Raw genomic sequence first — 15,386 nt, forward strand, 5'->3', positions numbered from 1 at the left:
CATTTTTGTGCAATGTGACTGCTGTGTTGAGAGGTGTTAACTGTTATTATGTTTTCTTGGCTTGTTGCTTGTGAATGATTCATCTTCAATTAAAAACATGAGGTGTGTGTACACTCAGGTAGGCACAATATGTTGAACTTTGACTCTTTAAAACAAATGCCATTTGCTTTTTATGTTAGGCAGTTATTGAAATATGCAATGAAAAAAAAAGAAGGTCACACTGTTACATGCAACACGTGACAAAAGTGCACAAAAAAAAACAAAAAACAAAAAACTAATCTGGCTGACATCAGCAGTGTGCACAGGTATGTTTTGGAGGGAAAGGGTGTGTGTGTGTGTGTGTGTGTGTGTGTGTGTGTGTGTATGCGCGCCCTCCCTTTGCCATCTAAAGCAGGATATTGACAGTCCGAGAGCAGCTGTCAGTGTGTCGCAGGTTGTGATAAGGAACCGCTTCTGCAAGTCAGTGTCACTGTGAAGACAGGGAAGCAGACGAGCGCTCCTCTGAGAATGGTATGAAACACTGCTGCAACTGCTTCAAAGATTATGCTTTTTCTCTTAAAAAATAATCCTGGATCTGATTATCTGTCTCAGTTATCTTTTTAAAAAAATTGTTAGCTTTTGATTAGTATTGGGCCCTGGGTCTCCCATCCCCCTCACTCTCCTCGCACAGGAAACTACATCGTGTATGATGCAAGAAAAACATTTCCTGCCCTCAAAATGTCACTAGTGTTTTGAATGTTAAATGCAGCCATGGTGAAGGGAGACCTGAACGTCTTAGATGATTAAACCGATGTCTCCAACCCTCTTTTCAGGGGCTCTTCGTTAATCCACTTGCTTTTATGTGAAGCATCTTAATATATTTAGATGTGTCTTGCTCTGCCAAGGTTTCACTGGTTTTCTTGTCCGTGTTGCAGTCAGGCTGTCTGGCTGTGTGTGAGGTGGACGGGAGTCTGAAAGCTAAACTGGACAAGTTCAGATTTAGAAAAGAGACCAACAATGCTGCCATAGTCAGTGAGTATCACATGCTGGTAGTGAGTGTGAGTTCCTTGCGTATCTCCACTCTTTCAATTTTATTCAATCTCTTTGAATAACACACTTGTGATTTGATCAACACAAATCCCAAATGTCAATTTCAGTGTCAGCACAGGCAAAATCAGACGCTGAGCCAAAAATAGACACACCAATAATCATGACTTTTTTTTTTTCCAGTGAAAATAGACATGGAGAGACATCTTATAATCCTTGAGGAGGAATATGAGGCAAGTAAATTCTTTGAACTTTGTCTTTTGCAAATCTTACATTTGGAGTTAAAAATCATTTAGAGGAGGAAAAAAAAATGTCTTTCAGGATATCTCCCTGGATGAGCTGAGAGATGAACTTCCAGAGCGGCAGCCCAGATATCCTTACAGAAAAGCCACATGCATCACCAAAAGCATATTTACTAATAATCACATGGCAACAATGGCATCAGAAAATCAAGACAAGAGTCCCTTAACAACAGCCCACATTCATCGTCTACAGCTACAAATACGTCCATGCTGATGGCAGAGTGTCTTATCCTCTGTGTTTCATATTCTCCAGTCCAATGGGCAAGTACAGCTGTCTCTGTCTCTTCATCACTCTTGTTTGCTTCTCTAAAATGACTAAACCTCAGTTAACAGGTTTCTCTACTCTGGTACCCAATTTGTCCAGATTTTACATCACGGTGGAATGTGACATAAACTGGATTTGTCAGAAGAGTGCCTGTGAAAAATGTCAACTTTTATTTTACAATTCAACAGGGTGCAAGCCTGAGCAGCAGATGATGTATGCAGGCAGCAAGACTCTGCTGGTCCAAGACGCAGCGCTCACAAAGGTGATTATCTCCAGCACTGATCCACATTTCATTAGAAGGTGTCCAGCTATTGGAGAAGCCATCAAAACCAAGTGTTTGCTATACTTTTGCATACTTTTTTATAGGTTTAATTTAAAGGTCAGCACCTCTATGTGATTACATAATCCTTTGTTACTGTATTTTTTTTTTTTTTTTTTTTAATCCGGGCCTGGAATTCTTCTTGTGAGAGCCACACCAAAAATTCTGAAAGCCTAAACATTTCTTGGAGACTGTCATTGGATCTAAACAAGATCTTGATTTTTATTTGAAGTTACTATAATCACATAACCGGATCATTTATGATGTGTCCTCCTGCAAATTAACTTGAAATGGTTGAGTCATAAATTTAATCGCGAACTTGTGAAGACATTGAAATGATTATATTTTGAATTTAATATCTGCTGCCTTTATTTTACAAGGTCTTTGAAACAAGAAACACGGATGACTTGACAGAGCAGTGGCTGAAGGACCAACTGGCATTTTTTCGCTGATTCTGACTATTCATCTTCCAGCATCGCTTAACTGTCAAGTGTCATTAATTGCAACTGAATTTTCACTTGTTTTAAATAAATATTCATGCTTATGCACCTTATTACCATTAAATGGCGTTTTAACTCAAGTTTGAATGTTTTGTCAGTTTTGATTTGGGATCTTTTCAGTTTGGGACAGGGAATACAAAGATGAGTTCATAGTGTATTCCAACCAGATTTCTCTCACACATTGTGTTTTGAATTAAAACTCAAAATACTGACTTATGTACAGTATACTGGTGTACATAAACTGCTGTAATGCATGGACCACAGGTAAAAGCAGATTCATGAGTTTAAAGGGAGCACAATAAATAAAACACTGACAACATTTTTTTTTTTTTTTTTTTTTTTTTACAAAATGTTACCTGCACTTTATTCTCAATTGTAAAACCAGAATGCAATGACATGTCAAAAGCTGAGAGTGGAAAATGTTGCATGATGCTGGATTGACTGACTAACACATAACTGCCCCTCCTATGCTGAGAAAAAAAACCCAATAAAGAAACAGAGGAATGCGTACAAATATTTACTACGACGTTTGTGCTAAATCTATAAATCAAAACTTTACACAGAATTGAGTAGCTGATGTCCTCGGGTTCCCAAAAGCCACATGGATCTCCTTCACAAACTGCATTTAGAGTGTCCAGTCCCTGGCTGAGCGAGTGTTATAGACAGCAACGCCAGAAGGCAGTCAGCATCTTTGAAACCAGCTGATTGGAGATAAATAGATGCGATAAGTGAATATAACTGCACTGTGTGGACCAGGGATCTCATTCACTGTCACTGGCGTCGCTGGAATCTGAACCTTGCTCGCTCCCACTTCCACTCTGAGCGCGGGCCTCCGAGTGGTCACTGCTGCGGTCGCTGTGCGCCGGAGAGCCGCTGGCGCTCCTCCTGCCTCTGTCGCCTCCTTCATCCTCGCTCCCGCTGCCCTCCTCCCCGCTGCTCCTGGCAGAGTTCTTGGGCTCGTTGTCGTCGCTGTCGTCGTCGCTGCCAAAGATCTCTTCCTCGTCTCGCATCTCTCTGGTCCTCTCCTCGCCGCTCTCACTCCCGCTGCCACTGGCTTTCCTCCTCCGCTTGCCTCCCTCCTCATCCTCTTCATCATCTTCTCCCCTGTGCTCCCGGTCTTCATCCTCCCTGTCCGATTCGCTGTCGGAGTTCTCTGCCTCGCTCCCACTGCCCTTGTCTTTGTCATCACCTGGAAAGGTGATAAAAGTGTCACAGGTGAAGAAATGAATTGATAAAACTTGTCATCGAGTGCAGATGGTGGATGATTTAGCGGACACATGCTGATTGTTCTTATGGTGGATTAGGTGGCCAGTTCAGTACAGAATAAGCAAAGAAAAAAGGCCATGTCTAAGTACAGAGGATAAAAAAGACAACTGACCAGAGTCCTGCATGTCTTTATCCATGTCCATGTCTTCCTCTTCATCCTCTGGCTCGTGGTTCTCCAGCTGAGCTTTACGGGCCTCCTGAGGATGACAGTGGAGAGAAATGCCATCAATACACCACTACTGTCTAAGGCATGGTTTAGGATCCAAGCTGACAGGCATCATTACAGAACAGACAGACCCACAGTTCTGATTGGCTGAGCCATGCTTGACGCTGTTATAAAATACAAAGTAACCACGTAGCAGTTAATTTATGCATTAAGTCAGTAAGTAAAGTTTTATTTATACTGCACTTTTCAAACCATGGAGGTGCAAAGTGTTTCATGGAATTATAACAAAAAATCAGAATAAAGAATATAGAGGCACACACAATGATAAAAGCACATAGTGGTACATATCAATGACTTTGACTCAAACATAAAATGAAGATATGGAAAGAAACAAACAGATATATAAAAAGCAAAAAATATAAATAATATAAATAAAAAAATACAAAAAAGATTTAAAAATAACAGAGAGTTATAAAAAAGCAAGTTTGTACAAGTGAATATTTAAAAGCCTCTTAAAACATTCAAGGGGATTCAGCTGATCTCACAGCTGAAGGGAGGCTCATCCAGATTGTGGAGGTCAGGACCGCAAAAGTGCAGTCACCTCTGGTTTTGAGTCTAGAGACAGGGACGGCTAAAATACCTGGACTTGTGGATCTGAGAGGTCAGGGTGGGAATCACTGGGTAACTGGCCATATGATACTACTGCAATATTTTACCCACAACAACAATGGAATCATGATGCAGGTGATTCTGTGATATGCATTATATTATAAGATAATCAGCTGGAATATATCAGGATATCTGTAACTGGAGAAAAAAATAATACCCTGGGAATAGCAAAACAATTTTCCATAAGGCAGGGATCAGTTGTGTTTTTCAGTGTTTTAATATGCACAGCAGCTGCAACATGAACAGACAGACCAGTCCCAGTTAAAATACCTAAAGGCAGGACCAAATACACCTCATAGGAACTGTGCAAATGAAGTTGAAAACTAAAATATCAATACTTTGTATAAGTGTACTGATAATGTCTCACAAGAGGAAGTATCAGGTTATATTGCGTTATCGATTTATTGTCGCACCCACACTAAGAGGCCTCCCTGGGTTGTAAGAGTTCGGAAGTTCACTGATATAATTAGGCATTAGGCCATGCAAAGACCTTTAAATTGACCCTGTGACTCAGAGGCAGCCAGCGTGAGGAGGCAAACAACTTCAGCTTTAAATAAATCTTAGTTTAACAGATGATTATTGATTGAATCATTCTGGCAAACAGCAGACTCCAAGGTTGTAAATATATATTACATGTTCAAAGATTTAAAGTAATATCAGACAAACAAGTCTGAGGGCAACTAGCAGACTGACCTGGGCTTCAAGCTCCTTCTCGTTCATGTCTCTGTGCTTACACACCAGCACAGCGTTTGTGGTCGACTGTGCTCCAGCCTTGGCTCTCCTCTTACTCAGACGCACTCTGCAATGGACAACAAAGTGTGTCAGAAGACTCAGCCAAACATAATTTTGCGTTACATCTCCCATGCCGATGTGTCTGGTATTGATCTCTATGTTGGACTTGTATCTTAACATCTGACACCAATTCAAAAACCAAAACAAACTGCACTTTTACTGTTTTACTTTTACTAATTTACAAAATGGCTGCTCCTCTTCTTCATACTGTGATGCAATGACAAACAAGACTCTTCTAGTTCGTTACCTGGTCTCGAGTTCATTGTAGTAAACACCATCTCCATCTCTGAAGATGAAGAAGTAGTTCTCTTCATAACCCTTGCTGGCTTTGTTCTTGACATTCCAGTTGTACTCTCTGGCTATCTTGTAGTCATACCTGAAACACAGCAAACAAATCAAAAGGTTAATAAACAATTGTTAAAATTGTTGTAAAATTTTCTTCTATTTATCCCTCTTGAGCTTCTCAGGTAATCTGGGAATATTTTTCTTTTCTTGCCCGATATGAAGGTTCAAGCCGGGGGCTGTTGTTTTTTTCTTTAAAATAAGGGCCTGTAAAGCCCTATAGAGGCTGTAACAGTGATTACAGGCTCTAAATAATACTGGTATTAATCTTAACTTGTTTGTATTCCTGTAATTAAGACTGAAATAAACAGACACAGCAAAGTAACAATTAAAGGTGATGATTACTGTGCAGAAACAAACCCATCCATGTTTCTCCAGATGTCATCTCTTTACTTACAGCTCATCTGGCATATAATCCATCTCCTCCTCCATATCTCTCTTGCGCTTTCGGAGCGTTTCCTCATTAGGCAGGAAGTAGGCCACAAACTGATTTCCTTCCTCATCCATCATACCTCTGTAGGGTAAAGTAACAGGCCAAGTAAGTCAGGGTTCACAACAAAACTGTATATACAACACGTGTGACGCAGCCACACAACCAATGTCCTCTACACACCTGATCATGGCCTGAGACATCATTTCAACTCCAGCAGGTCCTGACATGTCTTTAGGTGCAGGATCAGAGTCAAAGATGACCTGAGCACATGGGTTGATCCACATCTGGGGAAACAGTGGACATACAAGGTCAACACCCAAAACCACAACGTGCACATAATAACAATGAGCATCGCCTTGGAAAATATACTAAAATATACTAATATACTATTGTGGGTACTCCACTATTTATGTACACATGATTAATACTTAGCTCTCTGAATATTGTTATAATATGTTTTTGTTTTGATTTCTTTGCGTACGCAGTAAACGACAAACAGAACAAGCTCTATAAAGAGAATAATTAGGGAGGTCCCCTCAAAGTTGATGATTTGACTGAGAAGTTTGAGTTGTTTTCTTTCTTTTGACGCTGCAGTGCACACAGTTTGCCTTGCAATACCACAAAAAAAAAGATCAAATGTCGCACATTTCTGCCGAGACACACCTTTATGATCACACTGACAAACAGTGACATGTGGTTGCAGACAGAGCCAGAGACATACACTGCTGTCTGTAGTATTCCTGTAATATTTCTATAGTAATACGATAACATCTTATAAGAGTTTTATTTAATAAGACATACCTTGGAAATGTCTCGTTATTCCAACACATCTAATTCAAATTGGCTGGCAATTAAAATCTTTATGCAGCTGTCTTTGCTTTTTAAATGCTCAAATATGTTTGTATGACTCTGTTGCACTTGATTATGAGTCACTGTAACTGCTTTGCTCATTATTAATGTGGTCTAGCAACACTGACACTTGTGCAGTAGACAGTAAAGCCAACATGGTGAAATGCTCACCTTGAAGTCAGGAAATACAGGCAGTATCTCCACAGGAGTAACTCGGGGTTTACTGTAGTGCTGCGCGATCTGGAGAGAGGAAAACAAAAACAGAAAGAAAAGCTTTACAGATCCTAAAAGTGTTTTTCTCATTTATTTGACCAGACCATGAAAACATTCATGTAAACAGCAACAACCTGGGGGAATAATTACGCACATTTTGTTCACATTATAGTAGCTACCTATTACAACATAGGTCTCTACTGTTAGCTACTGTGCAGCTACAGTGGGACTAAAATTTGAGAAGGACGTGTGTGATAAAGTAATAACCTGTATAACCTTTCAAAAAGAAATCATAATGAGGGAAGGGATTCAGGCTTCAGAGTAAGGAGACAAACATGGAAAGAACAATTATGGCATTGTTTGGACGAACAAGAAAAAAATTCACCTAATCAATATTTCATTAATTAAGTTTAAGTTTGTATTCAAAATTATGTAACAAGAAACATAATTTACAAAGAAAAGAAAATTATAGGTGCACATGAAAAAAATATCTATCATTTTTATACATTTTGGAGATCCTCTCTCAGTCCTCTCTCCCATGGTATTTTCATATTCCTAGGTTTAAACAGCAGGTCGAGGCTGCTGTCTGTATATGGGTATGCTTTTATTTAGTTGCAAACTGTAAACAGCCCATATTTGGTCAGCCTAGTAATATGCTCACTTACTGATTTCTGTGCGTCCTCAAATGTCTTTTCAATGGCAGCGATCTGGCTGTCTCTGTCTTTGTAAATCTCCTCCTCTGTAAACTGCTGTTTGACAGACACTCCAATTCTAACAGAAAAAGAAAATTCAATTATAGAAAAAGTCACATAACTTTTCAATAACTGCAGATCATTTTAAGGTTAAGACACCAAGCCTGCTCGGTCTTACTTGACTTCCACTTTTTCATTGGAGACACCATATCTGTTGAACTCTGTAGAGATATATTCTGTTTTTCTCATCCATGGGACGACTTTGGCGTGCTGTTGTGACCTACACAAACAAAGAGCAGAAAGTTCAGTTTGAGCGCTGCACGCGATTCTAAACCAGGGCTTCAACATAATGCCACCCATGTTGTGATCTTACCTCTTAGAGCTGGAAGGAGCCTGGATGTCCTCTTCCAGTAGCTTTTCATCAGCCGGATCCAAGATAACTGAAAACAAGAAAGGATTTCATGAACCAGCAGAGTCTCTGACAACTGCAGGCATTTGGTCATGAAAGGAAACAAATGAACACTTACTGTTGGGGTCTATGCGGTAGGTGTCTGGGTTGATGAGATCGATGGTGACTCCAAGGTCTGGCTCGGTCAGGAGCTCATGCTTGTGCTGCTTCTCTAGAGAGGTGGCTTTATACTGTACAAACCTGTCACAGCACAATAAGAGCTGTCAAGCCATGTCCATGTTTGTCAATGTCTATTCTAGAGACGGCAATGAGGGTATTCACCTGTGCTGGTCGAATGGATATGTGATGAATTTGGGGTCAAAAGGGATATCAGGCAGGCTGTTGCAGTATTTCACCCGACAGACCACTCCCGACCTGTCATGGGAACAAATGTAGACAACAAACAAGGCCACGGTTAGCCTAACATGCTTTTACACAGCTACTACTGCCCTGAAAAAAACACATTCCACAATATGTAACTGCAGCGACTTAATATTGTTTGATTCACTCACCTCTCTGGGACAGTTCTGTGAGAGGACGTCCTACTGAAAGGGAAAAAAGAACTCTGTTACACTTGTCACCATTGCTCTTACATTACTGCTGGAGACTGACATAGCAACACTAGTGAAACCCTGTTTGCAGACAATCTGCTCCAGTTAAACAGTGTTTTTGTTAAGCTACAAGCAACATGCGAGAATTACTTCTTTGTACCGTTTGCAGGCTATTAAAATCGACTTTTTAGCTCCCTTCATTGATATTTACTATCAAGTTCCAACTTAAAACTTGTGGGTCATGTAATGCCAAACTAGTATGTAATTGTGAGTAACCCTTCAAGCCTCCTGTTACTTTCAAATTTACTAACATTTTATATCAGCTGGAAGTGTGTTTTTGATGTGGTACATGCCTTGCTACAAAGGTGAGACCCTTTTGGTATGAGATCTATGACACTTTGACCAAGATTACAGGAGTTAAATTTCCGTTAGACCCTGAGCCTTGTTTACTGGGGAATTTTATGGGTGTCAGCAGATATTTAACCAACTCCCTAATTAAAATTTTGGAAATTGCTTTCTGTGTAATTTCTGTGTAGAAATGAACAGTTGTATTCCTTTTGAAAAGATCACATGTAGTCTTAGAACAACACTATTCTGAAAAATTTTCCCCCCTTTTAATTTGGGTTTATATTGGGAGGGATCTTGTTGTTTTATGTTTTGTATGGTTATTAATCTGAAAATGGAAAAATAAAATATTCCAAAAAGATTAAGCTCAGGTACTAAAGCGGGGGGAAGTTTTCAGAGTATTACATGTTATGGTTCCTCAGTGTCATCCAAAACAACTAACAAATGTGTAAAATGGTGATATTTCTTTAATATTTTATACAGCTAAAAAGCCTGGGAAAGAAACACTGACGTATACAAAACGTGTACAGAAGATTGAAAACATTTTATGTTCACCATCTTGCCCCAATTAAATTAACAAAAGTCCAGTCAAATTGACCCCAAAGATAATAGGAGGGTTAAACAAGAGGACATAGATATTCTGGGTACTATGATGCCATGTTTTTCTCGATGCAGTTTCACTTGCTCCAGTCATTTATTGAAACCACACAGAGTAAGGCACTGAGACAGACTAACTAACTAACTAACTTGATAAAGAAAGAAAGAAAGAAAGAAAGAAAGAAAGAAAGAAAGAAAGAAAGAAAATTGTCGACACAAGTTCAGTGTATGTGTCCTGGAATGTGAAACCATATCACCAGTGCATGCATATCCAACAGTGAAGCAGCCCAGACATGCTATGTGAGTGACTGGACTGTAGAAACATGAGTGGAGCAGCCGCGCTCTTTGCTGCAGTCGGTGTGTTTATCACGGTGCGGGACGAGCTAACGTTAGCTAGCTGCGCCACGCACCAACTGACGCAAAGATCAACCAAATCAAATAGTGTACATGCGAAGTTAACAAATAAGATAATGACTTGTTTACTTGGCTTCTGCTTGCTTTAACGAGACTGGTTGGAAAGTAAAGGACTGAATTATCTACGAGCTGTAAAGTTAGGTGATATGAGCCCTCAAATTTCACCCTTAAGTTAGCTCGGTAACTGCCAAGCGATGGACGACAGATCAGTGAGCCACACCGCCTGCTGTTTTAACACTGAGTACTTAGTCAACCTTAGTAACGTTACAATCTCAGAAATAAGGTAAGAAAGCTACGTTGGGAGATGCATATACTTTATTTTTATTTTTGTTACCTGTGGCCGTCCTCTCGTTGAGCTTGTGTCTGGATAGTTGGAGCCATTTTCACCACAGATCTCTCCTAGCCGGCACTACAACTTCTTGTTTGTACAAATGATGAACAAAACAACGTCCACTTTCAATACAGACCTGCATTAAACATTCACATTACAATGTTACGCTACACCACAATGTTCACTTATTTTTTTTTTTACGTCCGAGATGTTGACCCTGGTGGTGGTTTAGTTAACACGCCTTCATTCTTGTACTATTTTATATGTAGCGCCCCCTACTGCTGTGGCATGTCACGTACAAACATTAGACTTCGGTCTGTGCAGCGTCTAGTTTATTTAGGCAAAATACTTGCTTTTATTCAGCATTGAAATGAATACAAAAACAGCGTACACACACTTCCTCTCAGATACAAATTGAGCCCAGCCGCATCAGTTTGTTTTGTTCAAAACCGAGTCAATTTCATGGAGCAAGCAGGGACACATCATTGTCAAGGCAGACCACAGTGCTCACTGTGTTCTCAGTGTTAAATGTTTTACTATAATGTCACCATTATTTGATTTGAACTGATTAGAGCAGACACAAATTGTGTTGCCATAGTATCTGTATCATAAGGTTCACTCTCCCCAACATTTTCCACCTGTTTCTAGACAGTAATGTACAACTAAATGAAAATGAATGAAAAAAAAAAGTGAACCCTTGATCTATCCCACACTTTAATGCAAACCCAAGGACATAGCTCCCTCACTTCCCATATTCACAAATAGTTCCTTGTTAAAAGATCATGACATCAAACATTCACCAGAAAAATCTGATAACTGGTTAGAATATTCTTGGGCCTAACCAATACCAACTTTGTTGCAATTTATATTCAAAACACAAATATAGCTGCAAGCAGCAACAACTGTGGTTTAACAGAATGGCAGTAAGAACAAAATGTCATTTATATGCAAGTCTCTATATGGAATTCAGAGTAATGATAAAAAATGCATTCAATCCATCATTTGCTATCCAAACATTTCCAGTCACACTTGTCTTCCTTCACAAACATCTGAAGTGAAAAGGTAAGTGTTTCATATTCACTGAGAACCTCCCCCTAGGTCTTCGTTTCTCCTTCACTGGTGCTGCAAACCTCCACCCACCTATCATTAAAAGTGGGCTTATAGTTAATTATGTTGACAAAGGACCGTGCACTACAATGTGCACAGCAGTCAGTGCAAAGGAAATACAGCTACTCATTTTCATTATCAGGAGACACACAACTCCAACAACCAAAAAAAAAAAAAAAAAATCTTGCTGTGGAGTCCTGAGTTTTCATCTGTCTCAGGTCTGCATCTGTCTTTGTATGCTGTTATCAACTCTGAGCAAAGGAAACAGAGAGATTAGAGCTTGCAGTTAGATACATACATTCACAATTCATATTTTGAAACTGAATTGGATAGTCTCGATACGCTGTTCTGGTCACAACCACTGAGAAGTTCTCACCTGCTCAACATGTAGAGCATCTGACCAGGATCATCTGCAAATACCCTGCAACATCAAAGGAACAGATAAGCTACAAAAGAAAAACATGCTCAATGATCCACAGACAATGCTCTAAAAGCATTTCAGTCCCCAAAGATGTCACTGAATCCTTTAAGCTTTTACTACAGTGCAACATGCAATTATGAAGTTATGTCTTGTTTATTATTAGGACTGGGATGATATGCTTATCTCCCATATATGCCCAATATATACGGTGATTCTTAAGTATTTCATTTTTTTTAAATTATCCTCTAGTTTGTGGATGTGGCTGGGCACAATAGCTCATTTTATACAGTGATGTCAAGTTCCAAAAAATGGCCCCAGTACAATGAAATGGCCACAGTGGGGGCTAAAATCACCACACATGAATAAAATGTGGCTCACTGAATCCACAAGAGTCTCAGCTTTCCTGTCAAACTCAATTTATGCAACTCCAAAACTGTTTAGGCCCCAGTCTGCGGAAATACACCATTTTACAACAGGCCAAAAAAACACATTTATACTGCATGCAAAAACCTGCATGGTTTATGCCCCAAACTGCATGGGATTGGCATAAAATGGGCAGATATGCAGAGGGGAGATGCATGGGTGTTAACAGACCCAATTTTCAATATGAAATCTTGAGGTCAGAGGTCAAGGCACCCCTCAGAAAATGTCCACTAAATGCCAATTTTTCCCTCACCAATATTTAGCCCAATAAAAAAAACTGATTAAAAATCATAAAAAGGAGAATACTTAAGTGAATCGATTTTTCCCCAACCTTTATTTATTATGTGCATAGATGATTTGAAAAGCCCAAGTTATTTCTCTTACCCATCTCCCCAGTGGTAGAGCGCTCGGTCCTGATAGAAGATGCACAGAAACAGCCACACACATATTATCTCGACCCAGAAGATGACAAACAGGAACCATAGCGATGAGAGCAGGACTTCACACAACATCCTGGAGTGCTGTGACCAGTTTAGAGGAGAATGAAGAGTAACAAGTGATACATACATACGTTTCTTCATTTATTTATTTATTTAGTTAGTTAGTTAGTTAAATAGTTAGTTATCATCTTATTTGCCTGTTAGGTTTCAAGAGCTGTAGTGGAGGGATGGCCTTTCAAGTATGATCATTATAAGCATCTGAAGAGTGATCTCATTAGAGTCATCTCATTTGTATGCCGCATCTTTTCCTCTCTGTAGCTCAAGAGCTTTTCAATGTCAGGTGTCAGTTTGTGGATGGTGTGACAGCCCCAGTTATAAAGGATCTCCTGAGTGACCTTATAGCGGATGGAGTCTTGACTAAAAGAGAACGAGACTCTGTGTTGGAGGAGAGGCGTGCCAGAGCAGAGCAGGCAGACTGTCTGATAGACATGGTGAGGAGGAAAGGAGACACAGCCAGTCAAAAGCTGATCAATCACCTGAAGACCAGAGACCCTAAACTTCACTCTGTTGTGTTTCCACCCGCTGACCAAGAGGCTGATGAGTTCACATCCTCCAGTAAAGCTGGTCAGGCCTTTATTGTGTGTTAGTGCATAACTTTGACATGCTAATAATCAGAGTGCTGCACAAATGGCCATGTGTACACTGACCCAATGTCTGGACAACCTACTATAACAGTAATTTCCAAATTTGGGACCACTGATGTACAGCTTTCTATCTACCTATGTATAAGACACCAATGCTAGCTAACCATACATTGGCTTGTGTTACAGTAAGTTACTACACTTAGCCAGAGCTGCAAGAAAATACAAGTCCTACGATTTACTTTTTAATCATATTTGCTACTGTGCAACTGCTGCTGTACCGATAACAAACTATGCAGCTGGTTCACACCAGCCATCCCGACCTCAAGCTTGATAAGAGACACAGTGATTGATGCTGGTCAGGGTTCTGGTTTTAGTAAAGGACAGTAATTTTGTCCAACTTTAACCAAGCTAGCTAGCTGGCAAATCAAAACGTCGCTGCTGTGGCTAGCTACCAACTAGCTAACCGTGATAAATGTTTGCTGAAACTGCAGCCTAGTCTTAATTTGACATAGATTTTTTAGTCTAATGTTGTAGCACTTCAACATGCATACTCAACACGAACGCCATGCGGGACAGCTTTGTGTTTGTCTTGGGAAATCATTTACTTACTCGAGTCAAAGCTTCCCACACGGCATTCCCTCTTCCCAGGCTAGCTCAATATTCACTTTTGTTTACAATGCTCTCACACTTCACCGTGGCATGTGTTTCCGGTGTCCTGGGACCACTGCTGCCCAAACTGGGGTACAGGGACCGCCTGGGGCCCCTCTGCTGCTGCTGCTGCTGCTGCTGCTGCTTCTCTCGCCACTGGAGGAACAGCTAACTTCAAGGTGCACAGCGCCACTTAGTGTACGCTGCTGGACCTGATCACCTCCCTAGTGTAAAGTTCACCAGAAGTGCTCCTATTCACAACATTGTCCGGTTTACATGGAGATAGAGAAGCTGAGGAAGTATGGAGGTCCTCCATAGTCAAACAATTTTAAAAGTCATAACACATGATGGATGTGATATCTGAGTTAATCACCAGATCTACTTTCAACTTTGTCCAGTCGCTGGAAGAAGAGATTAAATTGACACATTGAATAGCCTATAGGATATACAGTGCATTCAGAAAATATTCAGACCCCCTTCACTTTTTTTCACTTTTGTTAAGCTGCAGCCTGATGCTACAATCATTTAAATTCATGTTTTTTCTCTCATTAATCTACACCCAGTACCCCATAAAGGCAGTGAAAACAGAATTGTAGAAATGTTTGTACATTTATTTTAAAAAAAACAAAAAAAAACTGTAATATCACATTGACATAAGTATTCAGACCCTTTACTCAGTATTTAGTTGAAGCACCTTTGGCAGCAATTACAGCCTTGAGTCTTTTTGGGTATGACGCAACAAGCTTTGCACACCTGGACTGGGAGATTTTCTGCCAATCTTCTTTGCGAATCTTCTCAAGCTCGGTCAGGTTGGGTGGGGACCGTGGGTGGACAGTCATTTTCAGGTCTCTCCAGAGATGTGCAATAAGGTTCAAGTCAGGGCTCTGGCTGGGCCACTCTAGGACAGTCACAGAGTTGTCCCTAAGCCACTCCTGTGTTGTCTTGGCTGTGTGCTCAGGGTCATTGTCATGTTGGAAGGTGAACCTTCGGCCCAGTCTGAGGTCCTGAGCGCTGTGGAACAGGTTTTCACTGAGGATATCTCTGTACTTTGCTCCATTCAGCTTTCCCTCAACCTTGCCCAGTCTTCTAGTCCCTGCTGCTGAAAAACAGCCTCACAGCCTGATGCTGCCACCAACATGCTTCACTGTTGGGATGATATTGGGCAGGTGATGAGCGCTGCCTG

At 40.4% G+C, this 15,386-nt stretch overlaps 2 protein-coding genes and 1 long non-coding RNA gene across 4 annotated transcripts; 1 reads left to right on the forward strand and 2 right to left on the reverse strand.

The window, feature by feature from the left end:
- The first annotated feature begins 15 nt into the window (after positions 1 to 15).
- Positions 16 to 2,492, forward strand: gmfg (glia maturation factor, gamma). Its single transcript, XM_030067729.1, has 7 exons — positions 16 to 510; positions 915 to 1,011; positions 1,210 to 1,259; positions 1,348 to 1,397; positions 1,507 to 1,589; positions 1,782 to 1,855; positions 2,293 to 2,492. Exons 1-7 carry the CDS (start codon positions 508 to 510, stop codon positions 2,362 to 2,364), a joined length of 429 nt encoding a protein of 142 aa, XP_029923589.1. The 5' UTR covers positions 16 to 507; the 3' UTR covers positions 2,365 to 2,492.
- Positions 2,493 to 2,887: 395 nt separating this feature from the next.
- On the reverse strand, positions 2,888 to 10,735 carry paf1 (PAF1 homolog, Paf1/RNA polymerase II complex component). Of its 2 annotated transcripts, none has more exons than XM_030067728.1 (14): positions 10,524 to 10,735; positions 8,795 to 8,824; positions 8,565 to 8,657; positions 8,362 to 8,483; positions 8,208 to 8,274; positions 8,013 to 8,114; positions 7,808 to 7,913; positions 7,101 to 7,169; positions 6,261 to 6,364; positions 6,045 to 6,161; positions 5,553 to 5,681; positions 5,207 to 5,312; positions 3,791 to 3,875; positions 2,888 to 3,601 (listed from the first exon to the last, which is right to left on the reverse strand). In XM_030067728.1, exons 1-14 carry the CDS (start codon positions 10,568 to 10,570, stop codon positions 3,174 to 3,176), a joined length of 1,605 nt encoding a protein of 534 aa, XP_029923588.1. In that variant the 5' UTR covers positions 10,571 to 10,735; the 3' UTR covers positions 2,888 to 3,173. The 2 variants fall into 2 exon arrangements, with proteins under 2 accessions (XP_029923588.1, XP_029923587.1); XM_030067727.1 differs by having other exon boundaries at positions 8,795 to 8,827.
- Positions 10,736 to 10,837: 102 nt separating this feature from the next.
- Positions 10,838 to 14,358, reverse strand: LOC115370623 (uncharacterized). The gene is made up of 4 exons (XR_003929262.1): positions 14,165 to 14,358; positions 12,856 to 12,992; positions 12,004 to 12,048; positions 10,838 to 11,878 (listed from the first exon to the last, which is right to left on the reverse strand). It is a non-coding gene; the product is annotated as an uncharacterized LOC115370623 (long non-coding RNA).
- Positions 14,359 to 15,386: the final 1,028 nt, after the last annotated feature.

This window comes from Myripristis murdjan, chromosome 13 (assembly GCF_902150065.1).
Source record: "Myripristis murdjan chromosome 13, fMyrMur1.1, whole genome shotgun sequence".
Lineage (NCBI taxonomy): Eukaryota > Metazoa > Chordata > Actinopteri > Holocentriformes > Holocentridae > Myripristis > Myripristis murdjan.

Excerpts from the sequence above, each read along its gene's own strand:
- paf1 (XM_030067727.1), bottom strand. The coding sequence starts at position 10,570 with ATGGCTCCAACTATCCAGACACAAGCTCAACGAGAGGACGGCCACAG. Across the intron at positions 6,162-6,260 it reads ATGTCTCAGGCCATGATCAG|AGGTATGATGGATGAGGAAG; the intron begins GTGTGTAGAGGA and ends TTTACCCTACAG. Across the intron at positions 3,602-3,790 it reads TAAAGACATGCAGGACTCTG|GTGATGACAAAGACAAGGGC; the intron begins GTCAGTTGTCTT and ends TCACCTTTCCAG.
- gmfg (XM_030067729.1), top strand. Across the intron at positions 1,398-1,506 it reads CTTCCAGAGCGGCAGCCCAG|ATTCATCGTCTACAGCTACA; the intron begins ATATCCTTACAG and ends ACAACAGCCCAC. Across the intron at positions 1,590-1,781 it reads CATATTCTCCAGTCCAATGG|GGTGCAAGCCTGAGCAGCAG; the intron begins GCAAGTACAGCT and ends ACAATTCAACAG.